The sequence below is a fragment of the Mchenga conophoros genome, linkage group LG14, assembly GCF_057382185.1.
Source record: "Mchenga conophoros isolate Kocher_MC1m ecotype Shallow Benthic linkage group LG14, M_conophoros_male_GT1.1, whole genome shotgun sequence".
Classification (NCBI taxonomy): Eukaryota; Metazoa; Chordata; class Actinopteri; order Cichliformes; family Cichlidae; genus Mchenga; species Mchenga conophoros.
The window spans coordinates 21,392,330-21,404,279 of NC_140539.1; the positions used below are offsets into that span (position 1 = coordinate 21,392,330).

An 11,950-nucleotide genomic window follows, 5' to 3' on the forward strand; every position below is an offset into this window, starting at 1 on the left:
AAAAAACAAAAAAAACAAAACAAAAACCATCACAGTCTCGTTTTAATTCAAGTCCTTTATTAGTCTGAATCAAACCCAGCAGCCAGAAGGTGAAAGTGGCCTTTTTTTCTCTCTACAAGTCTTGCCATTAGACAGGATTTAAATTAAAAGCATGCACTGACAACTGAAAATAAACCTCAAACATGAGCTAAAACCAAAATATATAAACATTATTTATAAAACTATGATTACAAGCTCTGCAGCAGTCTGAGAAATGAGGCTGTCCGATGACAATTGATCATTAAAACATGTTTATTGATTGTGAATTACACCCTCTCAGTATCTTTAATAAGGAGATGTGATCTTCATTCTGCAGATAGCATCTCTTCTCATGACAGACCTGTAGAAAGAGATAAAGGACAGTTAATACTTTAAATCGTTTAAAATGACTTAACATACTTAGGTTAAGGCTCCCCCTTATGGCCACACTGGGTATTACAGGAGTTTAGAATAGTGCAAAGTCATTTGGCTTTGATATGTGAGCGACAAAGGGCTCATTCAAAGCCTCGATGCTTGCTGGGTTAAACTCAGTTTGAAAAGAGAAAAATGAGACTGAAAATGCAACAGCTTGATGTTGATCTATTTGATATGCATCAGGAAGATCCAGTACTTTAACAGAATTTTATGAAAGGAGCATGCTGAAAATGTGCAACAGCTTGTGCGTCTACCCCCCCATACGTAGTAAATGTTTAGCTAGCCGCAAATGCAACAGAAACTATAGCATTTCGTAACTACACTCACTTTAAATATATCAAATTACTAGGGGTGCAACGATACACGTATCGATATTGAACCGTTCGATACAGTGCTTTCGGTTCGGTACGCATATGTATCGAACAATACAAAATTTTTAATTTATTTTATCAACTTTCCTTCTGACGATGCTGTCTGTGTTGAGCGCTCAGTGGATCTGCGCTCGACAGTGCAGCCTAGGCGGAGTAGTCGAACGCAGATCCACTGAGCGCAGGGCAAGCTAGCAGACAGAAGTTAAGCTCTTCTTGCAACATGGCAAATTGAACCTCCCCCACCCTCATTCAGATGTGGCGTTTGGAACTACTTTGGTTTTCATGTGACATATGACCCTGAAGGTAAGCGCGTCATGGACTAAAGTAAAACAGTATGTTGGATGTGCCACGCAATGCTCAATTAAATGGGTGGGAACTAGTGTGTTAGCACAGTTAGCTCGTTAATGTGTTGGCCGTCCAGCCCCATGCACGAGGCGATCGTTAACGGAGATTTGCAGTGTTGTGGCGTTAACGTCATTTCAACGAGATTTACGCTGACAGCACTAGTGGGAACACAACGAATATGACTGCACATTTACGCCGACATCATCCTAGTGCAAAGACAAGTGGAAGCAGACAAAAACAACAAGCATGCATGCTACAAACTTTACCCGAGTCATTTAGACAGCCGTTAGCACATGAGTCTCCTTATGGGGACCTGATATGTTTAATATGCTGCTGAGAATATAGACCAGAAGAAGCGTATAGTATAGCTTTTATTTTGGAAAGAGACATTTCTCTGTAATAAACTCTCTTTTCCAAAGATGAGTGATTCCTCAATCAGATACAGGGCTCGCAATATCGCTAGCCCGACGTCCCGGGGCTAGCGATTTTTCCAGTCGGGCTACCAAAATCTATCTCTGCCCTGCCCGTCGGGCTATTGTAGGAAGGAAAAATATATGTCAATGCTTTTGCATTCTTTTGGAAATGTAGCTGGGTAATTATGTCATTGGCATCGGTGAGCCACTGTCAATATGTGACATATTGAAATCGCGTTTGAATTTGCGCTTGTTTTTTGCTTTCACTTTGCAATCGCGCAAACTGTGTATAGAGAGCGACAGCACTGATCTGTGAGTGATGATAATTTGCGCACCAATTCCTCTGACATCGTCTTATTAATCGTTAGCTTACTACGCAAACATGACAAGTGAAATCTCCTGCAGCAAGCTTAAACATATGAGAGGTTGATCGTGCAGAGAATCGCTGACCGTTATATGTGTGTGTGTGTGTGTGTGTGTGTGTGTGTGTGTGTGTGTGTGTGTAAAAGCAGCAGGATATATATTTTAGTTCTGCTGAGCCAAATAAGACAGGTCAGGGTGAAGAAGTGACAGCCAAAGAAAAGCTTTCCACAAAACAGAAAAGTTATGACAAATCAGACTATAAGGCAAAAAGAAAGTGCAGCTTTATGGTTTCATGGACAAAAGAATTTCTATGGCTGCGATATGACGAGCTATATAACCAGGGGTGCACATAAGTGGTCCGCAGGTGCGCATTCGCTGTCAAAATAAAAAACGCGCACAAGATAAGTTGCAACGCGCGTTTGCGTACATAAGATTTTCTGGAGGAGGACAGACACTTGTTTAGAACTCTTAAAGATGTCGAAGAAGCTCCTTTAAGCAATTACTGTGGTGTTCCTCCACCTCCAAACAAATGTCAGAAGGAGTCCGAACCACAAAAGAAGCACGTATTCTCGGAAAAGTGGTTGCAGGAGGTGAGCTGGCTTCAAACAAATGCTGAACGCACAGAGATGTGGTGCGGAATGTGCCGTGAAAATTTAATAAATGACAAATTAAAAAGGCATGAACATTTTTTTTGTATTGAAAAAACTATCGACCCGTGACACCAAAGTATCGAACCGAACCGTGAATTTTGTGTATCGTTGCACCCCTACAAATTACTAATAATGATGAAAAGCAACGACTAGAAGACAGAAAGACAGCAGTCTCCATTTATACAAAGCCTGGACGTGTTTCACTCACCATTAGCAAACCTGCACTGTTTGAGCACCTCACTGAAGCCCTCGCAGAGCTTGAGGTCGCTCTGGTTTTGGGCACACTCAACGAACTGCCTGAGCTCGTAGGAGCAGACCTGCTGCTGCTGCTGCTGAGGGGCCCCCTGCTGGTACACAGGCTGGGCCTGGTATGGCTCCTAATACACACAAGGCAGAGGATTAAATCATGTGTGTGACAAAGATCAAAACAGAGTTTAACATGTCAGAACAAGCTTCAGTTTTGTATCACAAAGATGGAATATCTTCCATTAATGACACAAAGTAAATCTATTTACACATCTATCGATAAAAATGCTGAAATATCTAAAACTGCGATCCTCAAACTGCTCAAGAGCGTGTGGTTTCCAAGTCCTTTTTGTCATAAAGAAAAGCAGAGTAAATGATTGGTCATCACTCATATCTTAAAATCTACTATGAATGTAACTGCATAAAGATAATAGTGATGTACTGGGTTCAGGGTTAATGAGACAAACATCATTATGCATATTTCCCTGCACTTGTGTGAATGTAAATAAACCACGTTTGACCTTTGGACTTTTGTTTTGGTTATAAACACCCCAAATATTTTTCATAACTGATGTTAAACTTCAGCAGCAGCTGTGTCTGTATTTTCAAATTAAACTTATCACATGTGTAAACATAAAAAAACCAAAAAACAAACCCAGATTGAGCAGAGGGAGTAATTCATCTTTAATCAACCAGCACTGATTGCACACAGGAGTCTTAATGAAAGCAAGATGATTCCTTCACTGCTTTTAGTTAAAAGTCTCAATTTTCATCATATTGTTTCCATCTGGCTGTTATACTGAACTACCACAGTGCATGTAACTCCATGCGTTACATAAAATGTGGTGTTTGTTTGTCACCTGCTCCATGTTGCAGAGGCCCTGCATACTGTGTCTCAGACACCCTAATCTTCCTTGAAACTGTTCCAGTCCTGTGGCTGGCTAAACCTGGGCTTACCTGGTATGTGACGTCAGGCCTGGCAGGCTCTGAGTGTCCTCCGCTGAAACCTCCAGTCATGGCGTGACCGATTGTGTGGCCTACCGCCGAGCCTACTGCCACCCCAGCGGCTGTAGACGCCATCTGGGCAAACATACCCGGCTGCCTGGGCGCTGCGGCTGGCGTGCCGACAGCGGACGGAGGCGCCTGCATCGGAGCCGGGGCGTAGGAGGGAGGGGGAGCAGCCCGGGCCATAGGTGGAGGGGATGGTGGAGCCCGGCTGTAACAAAAACGTTTTGTTAAGAACTTTTTTAGCAACTTTACCAAACACAATCAAAAACCGATATGAGCTGACATCTGTTATTCCAGCTATTACTCTGAATCACAGCAAAGGTTTATGAAAGCTTGGATAAAGGTGAAGCTCTGATTCAGAGAATATCTCCACACTAGTAAGACAACAAAGAGCTACTTTCAGCTGATCACTTATTCACAAGCGAGAATAATATTCAGATGCTCTTCTTGATGCAACCACAAAGGGATTTGTGTCTCCTCCTGGGATCTGTTCTTCACTTGCTAAGAAAAAGTGTTATCCCGTAGCTGGATAAAGTAAGCCCACCTGTGTTCAAAGTGAACTTTAAACATGTCACTGTGGAAAATAATCAGTCTTTCCCTAAGCAGCTTGGCCTTACAGGTGGAGACATTGGTACAAATTATTAAGCACCAAGAGTCAAATGTGTTCTTGCAATTCTTAGTTTCAGCTATATATTCAGCTTAGTTTCGGATATATTTAGTGAAAGAGAAATGAGGGCACAGAGGGATTATTCTTCCCACAAGGAGAAGAGAAACAGAAATACTTCCAACCATTGTGCGACTTATTTCGTTATAACTCGGAAGAATAAAGTCTCAGTTTAGCTGCAGGTTAGAAGAAAAACTATAGAAGCTGATGCAACTCCACTGGCTTTGCTAGCATGTGGGGATTTGTACAGAGGAAACCACGATAAAGACAATGACCTTCATCATTTTCATAACACAGTAACTTTCTGAGCAATACCCAGATTAACCGGCAATTAAGCTTTAATTGAAATTATCCTTATAAGATACTTGAAGCACTTCATGACCTGCACTTTCCTGGCTAACATACGGCACTATGACATTACCTAAACGTTAGCATTTGTGCTAACTAAAAATATCTACTCTACCTTTCTTTAACAAAAGGGAATTAAACCCTAAGTGTTACCTGGCTGGAGGGGGCATCCTGGACGTCCGGCTTCTGCTTCCTCTCGGCATGTTGAACACTTAGGTAAGTTTACCTGCGGGTTTAAATAAATACACACTGACGCTGTCACACCGCTTTATATTCAGCGACCTTTAGACAATCCGGAACTTTCCGCGTGTTACATCATTTGTCTCCCGAGTAACTTCCGGTGTGCAGGATACACAACAAGGACGATTCCGCCAGGTGAGTGTTGCGTAACGCATTACGTTGTTCACCTAGGCTAAAGGTTAGAATTGTTTTCTGTGCCATCAACAAAGTCTTAAACGGTTTTGCTTTATTCAATATTTGTTTAAAAAAAATGAACTCCGGACTGCTTTTACTTGCAAGCTGTTTTTGATATTGTTATATAATATTATTTACATGTTTCATATTGTAGGATCAAGGCCGTCTCACATTGTGCTTCATATCTATTTCTTTGTCCTTTAAACTGTGTATATATATCTGTATTTTTACCCACGAAATGCTGCATAAGGTTTATTCAGAACTTTAAATAAAAAGAAAAAAACACATTTGAACGCATGTGTGTCGTAAAATAAGTTAATTATTGTTTGCATTTGATTTAGTTTCTCTAAATCAGATATCATCCATGAATCTTCAGGTCCCCTCTTGCCTGGTAATTCTATCTTCAATATCCACTATCCCTCTTCTGCACATGTCCAAACCTTCTCAGCCTTGCGTCTCTAACTTTGTCTCCAGCTGCTGAACATGAGCTGTCCCTCTGAAACAATCTCGTCTGATCCTGTTAATTCTGGTTACTCCCAGTTAAAATCGGAACTTCAACTCTGCCCGATATGTTGCGTCCATCATTGCAGAACGGTGGAAAGAAATAAGAAGCTCTTTAGCAAAGTATATATTTGCATCTTCCAGCCCTTTTCTCAAAACTTGTATGGTGTCCAATAACTGGAGATAATTTATCTGAATTTCAGGTGCAGGACCATACCTCATGCACTGGTATATGCCTCCAGCGCCACAAGCTGTTTGTACTCATTTTCATGCCCCACACTTCTCCCCTTTTCCCCCAATTCAGTCACTTCTCATTAGATCTGCCTGGGATCTGCAGCCAGTCCCCTCTGAGGCCGTTCCCAAACCACAGCTTCAATTTGTGCTTTCTCAATCTGCTGTTATCAAACTGAAATAAGGACGTGGTCCCAGCTTGTTAAAAGCAATTCATAATCTTAAATTGATCAAGATGTTCTTTGCATCAGCCGTTACTTCAGTATTCCTAGAATTCCTTTCTCATGCTTTCTCATCCAATTTCAGACTTAAACCACTTTCTCATGTTTTTTGGGTTTTTTTGAAAACTCAAGAGGAAGAATCAACAGAGAAGAATAGACAGATGTTAAAATAACATTTCCTAAAGTTCACAGTTTCTAAAGTTTACTTAATCTAATCCATAACTATCTGCAGATTTCAGATGGTTGAGGGTGGAGTTTCAGATAATAAAACAATTGAAACTGTTGTTTATTAAACTGGTGTACAAGATCTTGAAATTATTTCAATACATCACTGTGGACTACTAGAACTTCTGGTCAAAATGAGCTTTACCTTAGCACAACTTTGGGTTTGGCAAGATCAAAATTAAACATTGAAACCAGTTTATTCCAAATATATTTAAGATAATTAATATTTGGATGATCTTTTCCTTGTTTAGGCAATTTAGACTTTGAAGTGGAAACACTGGCACTAGAGAGATGACTCAATGCTGTAACAAGGAGCTCTCTCAGGGGGAAGTGAGTCTTGGTTAATGTGTAACAATAAAACAACATTCTTAGATATTCAAAGTCACCCTTCAGTTTTTTAAGATGTAAGTGAGGCTTTTTCATTCCACATAAACATGTTTGCTATCTTGTGAAATCACCTAAAAAAGGCAAGGGGAACTCTTGTCTCCAAAATGTGAAGTGAGCATAAAATATTCATGCAATAATCCTTAAAAGATGCTTTATGTAAATTGCACAAAATACCAACAGATGTGTGTTTCAGAGGTTTATTCTTAAACAAACTTACTGATAAATGTGGAAAGCCAACATTTTTTCCATTTTCTGCTCTTTTACCAAAATATCTGGTCATGTACCAGTACTTCATTGCTTTTATAGAAATGTACACAATCTGGTATGTGCATGACTTATAACTATAAATTATACACAGATTTATAACTACAAAATTATATATAGCACTTCCCAATCGTCGTTTACCTCGCAACAAGGATTTCAATAAAGCAAAATGATCGCTTATTTCTTAAATTGATAAGTAAGGCCAAAAAGACGGACAAGTTAATCTTTTTTCCCTTTCTTCTTCTTATGCTTATGAGATTGTCCGCCTCCTCGTCCCCCTCTGTTGCCTTTCGAGCTTCTCCCTGTCCATGCTGGCATAGGAGGCTCAATTTCCCCAGGTCGTCCTCCTCTGTCTGGTACACTGCCCATCAACGTCTAGTGACACCAGAAAAAAAAACAACAACAAAAAGAAAAAAGAAAATGCTTACGGTACTTAGCTGGAGTCAGAGGCATCTTCATTAAGGATCACAGACACGTTCATGATTGTACCTTGTAAACAGAGGTGCTTGTTCCAGCTTTGACCGGGTCAATGAAGGACTGATCCTCTCTGGCAGCGAGCAGCAGAGATGGAGACACTTGGGAAGAGCCGATGAGGGACGCAAGATTAGGCGCCGAAGCCAGCGCAGCACTGCGCTCCTGTAAATAAATGATGGACTGAATGGAGATGTCTGATATTCATCTTCTGCGTCACCAGCACATGCTCTGACGATGGCCTAAAGCCGACTGACATAAAAGTAGTCTGTTGCAGTTCAGTCAGACCACACGATGTCAGTGTTGTCCTAATAACACCCTGATCTTGCAGACAGTAACAGACATACTGTATATAAAGATTCAACATAGCCTATAGGTCTAAAGAGTGAAGTAAAACTACATTTTTTTCTCCTAATGGGAAATCCTGTTTGCAAGACGACATTAGACAAATGGGTTCTCACTAAATTTATGAGCCTTCCTAATGAATTTATCATCTCAGTCAGCAGTTTTAAGTCCTATTTACTGCAGCATGGCGTTGATTTTATCAATTACGGCACCAAGTAGGATTTAAAAAAAGAGAAAGATGATGAATCAGGGAATGCCTAACTTGCAATCACTCCTGCATGAACACACATCCACCCTCCTTCAGTTTGAAGATGAAAATGATGACAGTCAAAATCTCAGATTGAGGCTTCAGATGTGCTGCTCATCTTCTTTATTACATACACTCTACTTGTTACAGGTGTTAGAGAAGGCAGGGTTCTCATGCATTTTGGAGATATTTGATGCAGATGCAAATGAAGAACCGCCACTCATTTTGTGCATTAAATAAACTTCAGAGTGCTGCTTAGTGTCTTCACAAATGTTACTCTAACCTGGGTTTCTTCATTCTCAGTCACATTAAAGTGGACCTATTCCGTGCCATATTTTCTGTTGTATTAATTCTCATATTTAAACAGTCAAAGTTTCTAATGAGGTAAGCATATGAACAAGTAATCCCTGCAAACTAAACATTTAGGCTTCAGACTACACTAAACGCTCAGTTTCAAACACTTCTTTACTACTCTTGCATTCAACTGATATCAGACGGTAAAGACACCCTTAAAATGGTCATCTCGTGGATACGTGCTGTATTCCATTTTCAGTGAGAAGTTGGAAATTTCAAGTTTGCAGCTGGAATTTTCAGCTAAAACCCTGAATCAAGTTGGACTTCCCACGTAAAAAGTCAGAGACATCACACCAACCCTACCTTTGTAATCCGAGGTGGCAGCGGTGAGAACTTGTAATCTTTACAACCAGTGTTCTGTATTTGTGACTGCTAAATAAACCATACACGTGGTACTGACCAGGCTCTCTGTGCTGAGGTGCCATTTTTAAGCACAGTAAATAAATGAATAATCATTATGTTATACTCCACACACTGCCTGGAAGCCTGCCATGGGGTTTACTTGGCACGAAATCACTCGCAGCTCCAAAATCTGACTTCCGATGTAAAAACTCCACCTGCTGTTCAAAGCTTCTGTTTGCGAGGGGCACCCAAGTAGAAGAAATCTGCCTTATGCTTAATTTATGCTACCAAGGTTGTGTCAGTATTTGCCTCTGGAGACGGGTTTTTAAACCACCATTGCAATCGAACAAAATCTCAACTGTGCAGTGCCCCATGTGGAAGACACTGTGCATCAGTTAAATGCTGATTGGTTGAAAAGTGGGCCGGAATAAGGAACAGCAGAGTTCACCAGAAGTGGAAAAAATACATTATGAAAAGCTGAGGAAGGGGCTACAGTGCACACTTTTCATTGTTTTTAACATTCTGTTTCACTTCAGCTCTTTGCATGTTAGAACTTCGCTCTTGTCTGCAGCTGGCTGACAGACTGGCAATAGCACAGGCAAGAGCCACAAGAGCACAATTTTTATAGGGCCCACATCTGACAGGAGACGCCCTCTGCAGGTAGATGGGCAGTCCAAAGCTTCCTCATGCACTACCACTGCTGAACTAAGATTTTCTTATTAAAAGGGAATAGACTGAAGAGATGAACCAAGGCTCAGAGTAAAATAACTCAGCTAACAGGCAGGTAGGAGTTTATAAACAGAGTTATTTAACATTCCTACCTTTTGTTTCTCTCCCCATGCAAATGATTCAAGCGTAACCTGAAAGCGCGTGACCATCATTTGTCGCCGACGCCGATAGTCCTCGGACAGAATTTCATTCATTTTTTTCACTTGAAGCTGAGAAACAGGCAAAGATGTAAATGCCACATTAGAGTCACGTCTAAAGTCTTGTGAGCTGAAAACAGGCCTGGCAGCTTACCCACTGCTCTGAGCTGAGGCTGGTGCTGAGAAGAGGTTTGGTCATGTCTCCACTTGGTAGGCGAGAAAGCCTCTCATTCACCTGCATTAAAGCAAATGTTTGTAAACTCCTCTTTCAGTGCTTCTCAGTCTGTATTCGCAATTTATTCATGGCTCAATCTCTGTTATTTTAAGCTTACCTCGTTCAAAACGTCCTCAAACCGAGAGGAGGCGTCCATGTTGAGAGCACGCAGAAGTAAAATCCATTCTGCTTGCATCTCTGCTTTCCTCCTGTTTTCACCCAAACCGTCATCGCCTTCGTTTTCCTCACAAAAGTCACAGCTCAGATCTTCAACTCGCTGCTCTTTTTCAGAGTCCGCTTCTGTCGCCCGCTCGTCAGGATGTGACTCTTTGTACTTGATAATGTGAGCTGCTTGCAATTCTGATACAAGGAACTCTGCAAGATGTGCAAAAGATCACTAAATCCACGAGCACTGCAATCATCTGTTCTTACTACAACAGTATCCACCACAGTCCGGTTTCTCACCAGCGACTTTGTTGAGAGTGGACGGGTCCAACACCTCGGAGGTCAGCACAGCGAGGGGAGAGGATATGTTTGATAGTACATTTTTCAGCTCTCCCGCCAGCAGCACATCACCTGACCCTCCTGAGTCTAAAAAAGGACAATTAAGCCAGTTTATTTAACACATTTCACTGCAAGTTGAGTCAGAAAGATCTGATTTTTTTCATGGCTTATATTTGTAACATAGTAACCATCAGTTTGTTTACCAAAGCATGTTTTGGTTGTAGTTATATAATGCACATAAATTACAGCTAATGTGAGGTGCATCTCAGTAGCTTCATATTAAATTAACTGCGGGTAAAATTATGAAAATGGTGTCACTATCCAAATGTTTCCAAATCCAATTCTACTCAACATGTGAAGATGTTTTACTTTAGTAGAGCATCTGTCAACGTGTAAAAAATATCCTGTTATTTTTATTTATTTAAGGCATCTAAATTGGCTGTTCTGTAACTGGTTTGGTGAATTAATGTGGATGTTTTCAGAAAGGACTTGCATTTTGTTTTACATTACATAAAAAGTAAGGTCGATTCTTAAGCAGTTGCTTTGCTGAGTCGACCCACTTGAGACCACAGTGACCCCTCTGCGTGAAACAGTAAAAAAATCCACAATCCTGAGATGGTTTCCTCCTTCCTTGGGAGAATGCGCTGTATTAAAGGCAATGGTTAAACATGAAAAAGCCTCTCTCAAAGATTTATGAATGAAAATCTCAGGCCTGAGCCTCACCTCGTAGCTCCGGGCAGAGAGTCCTGAGCTCTGCGCACAGCCAGCTGAGCAGCGGACAGGGAAGCTCGTCACATCTGCACCGGGAGAGGCAGCGGCTGCCCGGGTACCTGACCAGGAAGTAAGTGGAGGCGACAGGTGAGATTACCTATTCACCTGTCAGGCGTATCGGCAAGTGTCATTATACGTCAAAAGCCCAGAAAGCAGGCAGAGAATAAGGTTTCTCTTCTCAAATTAAAGTTTCGTAACGACGAAAAACAAACATGTTAATTACCCCAGAGCTTTAATGGCTGAAACTGTCCCCGCGCTCCTCTCCATGAAGACAGGCGTGTACGACTTATTCTTTACTCTGCGAAGTTCAAGTGTGTTTACAAGGGGTGCTTCCTCCTTTAACATCCAGGACGCTCACCGCCCCCTGCTGGCCGGAGTGCGCACAACAACTTCATAAATAACCAAGTCATTCACTAGAGAGGGAATGAATAAACAAAGGATAAATTACAGAAAGTCCAACGATTTTACAAAATATGAACACAAAAGTACAAGATTGTGGAGCAAGTGTATGAAAAATTATAAAAGTTAACAGTATTATTTGCCCCAATTTTAAAAAAGAAAATAAGTAATCGTGTTTTTTTTAAACAACAACATAATTATTAAAAAAATATATAAAAGCAAAGCAGAACAGAAAAACATTACATTTTGTATGAATAAGTTTAGGTTATTTTTCTGTTACAGAATTAGTGAATAAAGTAGTACATTTAGCTTTTCAAAGGTTTCAAACTATTC

The 11,950-nt window shown here is 40.8% G+C and overlaps 2 protein-coding genes across 2 annotated transcripts; both read right to left on the reverse strand.

Moving 5' to 3' along the window:
* Positions 1–40: 40 nt before the first annotated feature.
* Positions 41–5,185, reverse strand: chchd2 (coiled-coil-helix-coiled-coil-helix domain containing 2). Its single transcript, XM_085243356.1, has 4 exons — positions 5,015–5,185; positions 3,799–4,057; positions 2,804–2,972; positions 41–379 (listed from the first exon to the last, which is right to left on the reverse strand). The coding sequence occupies exons 1-4, from the start codon at positions 5,062–5,064 to the stop codon at positions 369–371; spliced, it is 489 nt and encodes a 162-aa protein (XP_085099482.1). The 5' UTR covers positions 5,065–5,185; the 3' UTR covers positions 41–368.
* A 1,564-nt stretch (positions 5,186–6,749) lies between these two features.
* Positions 6,750–11,578, reverse strand: LOC146559677 (tRNA-splicing ligase complex subunit FAM98B). Its single transcript, XM_085243355.1, has 8 exons — positions 11,442–11,578; positions 11,171–11,277; positions 10,409–10,534; positions 10,062–10,318; positions 9,884–9,964; positions 9,685–9,801; positions 7,594–7,740; positions 6,750–7,479 (listed from the first exon to the last, which is right to left on the reverse strand). The coding sequence occupies exons 1-8, from the start codon at positions 11,561–11,563 to the stop codon at positions 7,324–7,326; spliced, it is 1,113 nt and encodes a 370-aa protein (XP_085099481.1). The 5' UTR covers positions 11,564–11,578; the 3' UTR covers positions 6,750–7,323.
* Between the last annotated feature and the right edge of the window lie 372 nt (positions 11,579–11,950).

Bases quoted from the DNA above. Each gene is read 5' to 3' on its own strand.
- chchd2 (XM_085243356.1), bottom strand. From the start codon at position 5,064: ATGCCGAGAGGAAGCAGAAGCCGGACGTCCAGGATGCCCCCTCCAGCC. The intron at 4,058-5,014 runs GTAACACTTAGG...TTTTTGTTACAG, and splicing joins AGGATGCCCCCTCCAGCCAG to CCGGGCTCCACCATCCCCTC. The intron at 2,973-3,798 runs GTAAGCCCAGGT...TGTGTGTATTAG, and splicing joins GGCCTGACGTCACATACCAG to GAGCCATACCAGGCCCAGCC.
- LOC146559677 (XM_085243355.1), bottom strand. From the start codon at position 11,563: ATGTTAAAGGAGGAAGCACCCCTTGTAAACACACTTGAACTTCGCAGA. The intron at 9,802-9,883 runs GTAAGCTGCCAG...CCTGTTTCTCAG, and splicing joins GCCTCAGCTCAGAGCAGTGG to CTTCAAGTGAAAAAAATGAA. The intron at 7,741-9,684 runs GTAGGAATGTTA...ATTTATTTACAG, and splicing joins CATGGGGAGAGAAACAAAAG to GAGCGCAGTGCTGCGCTGGC.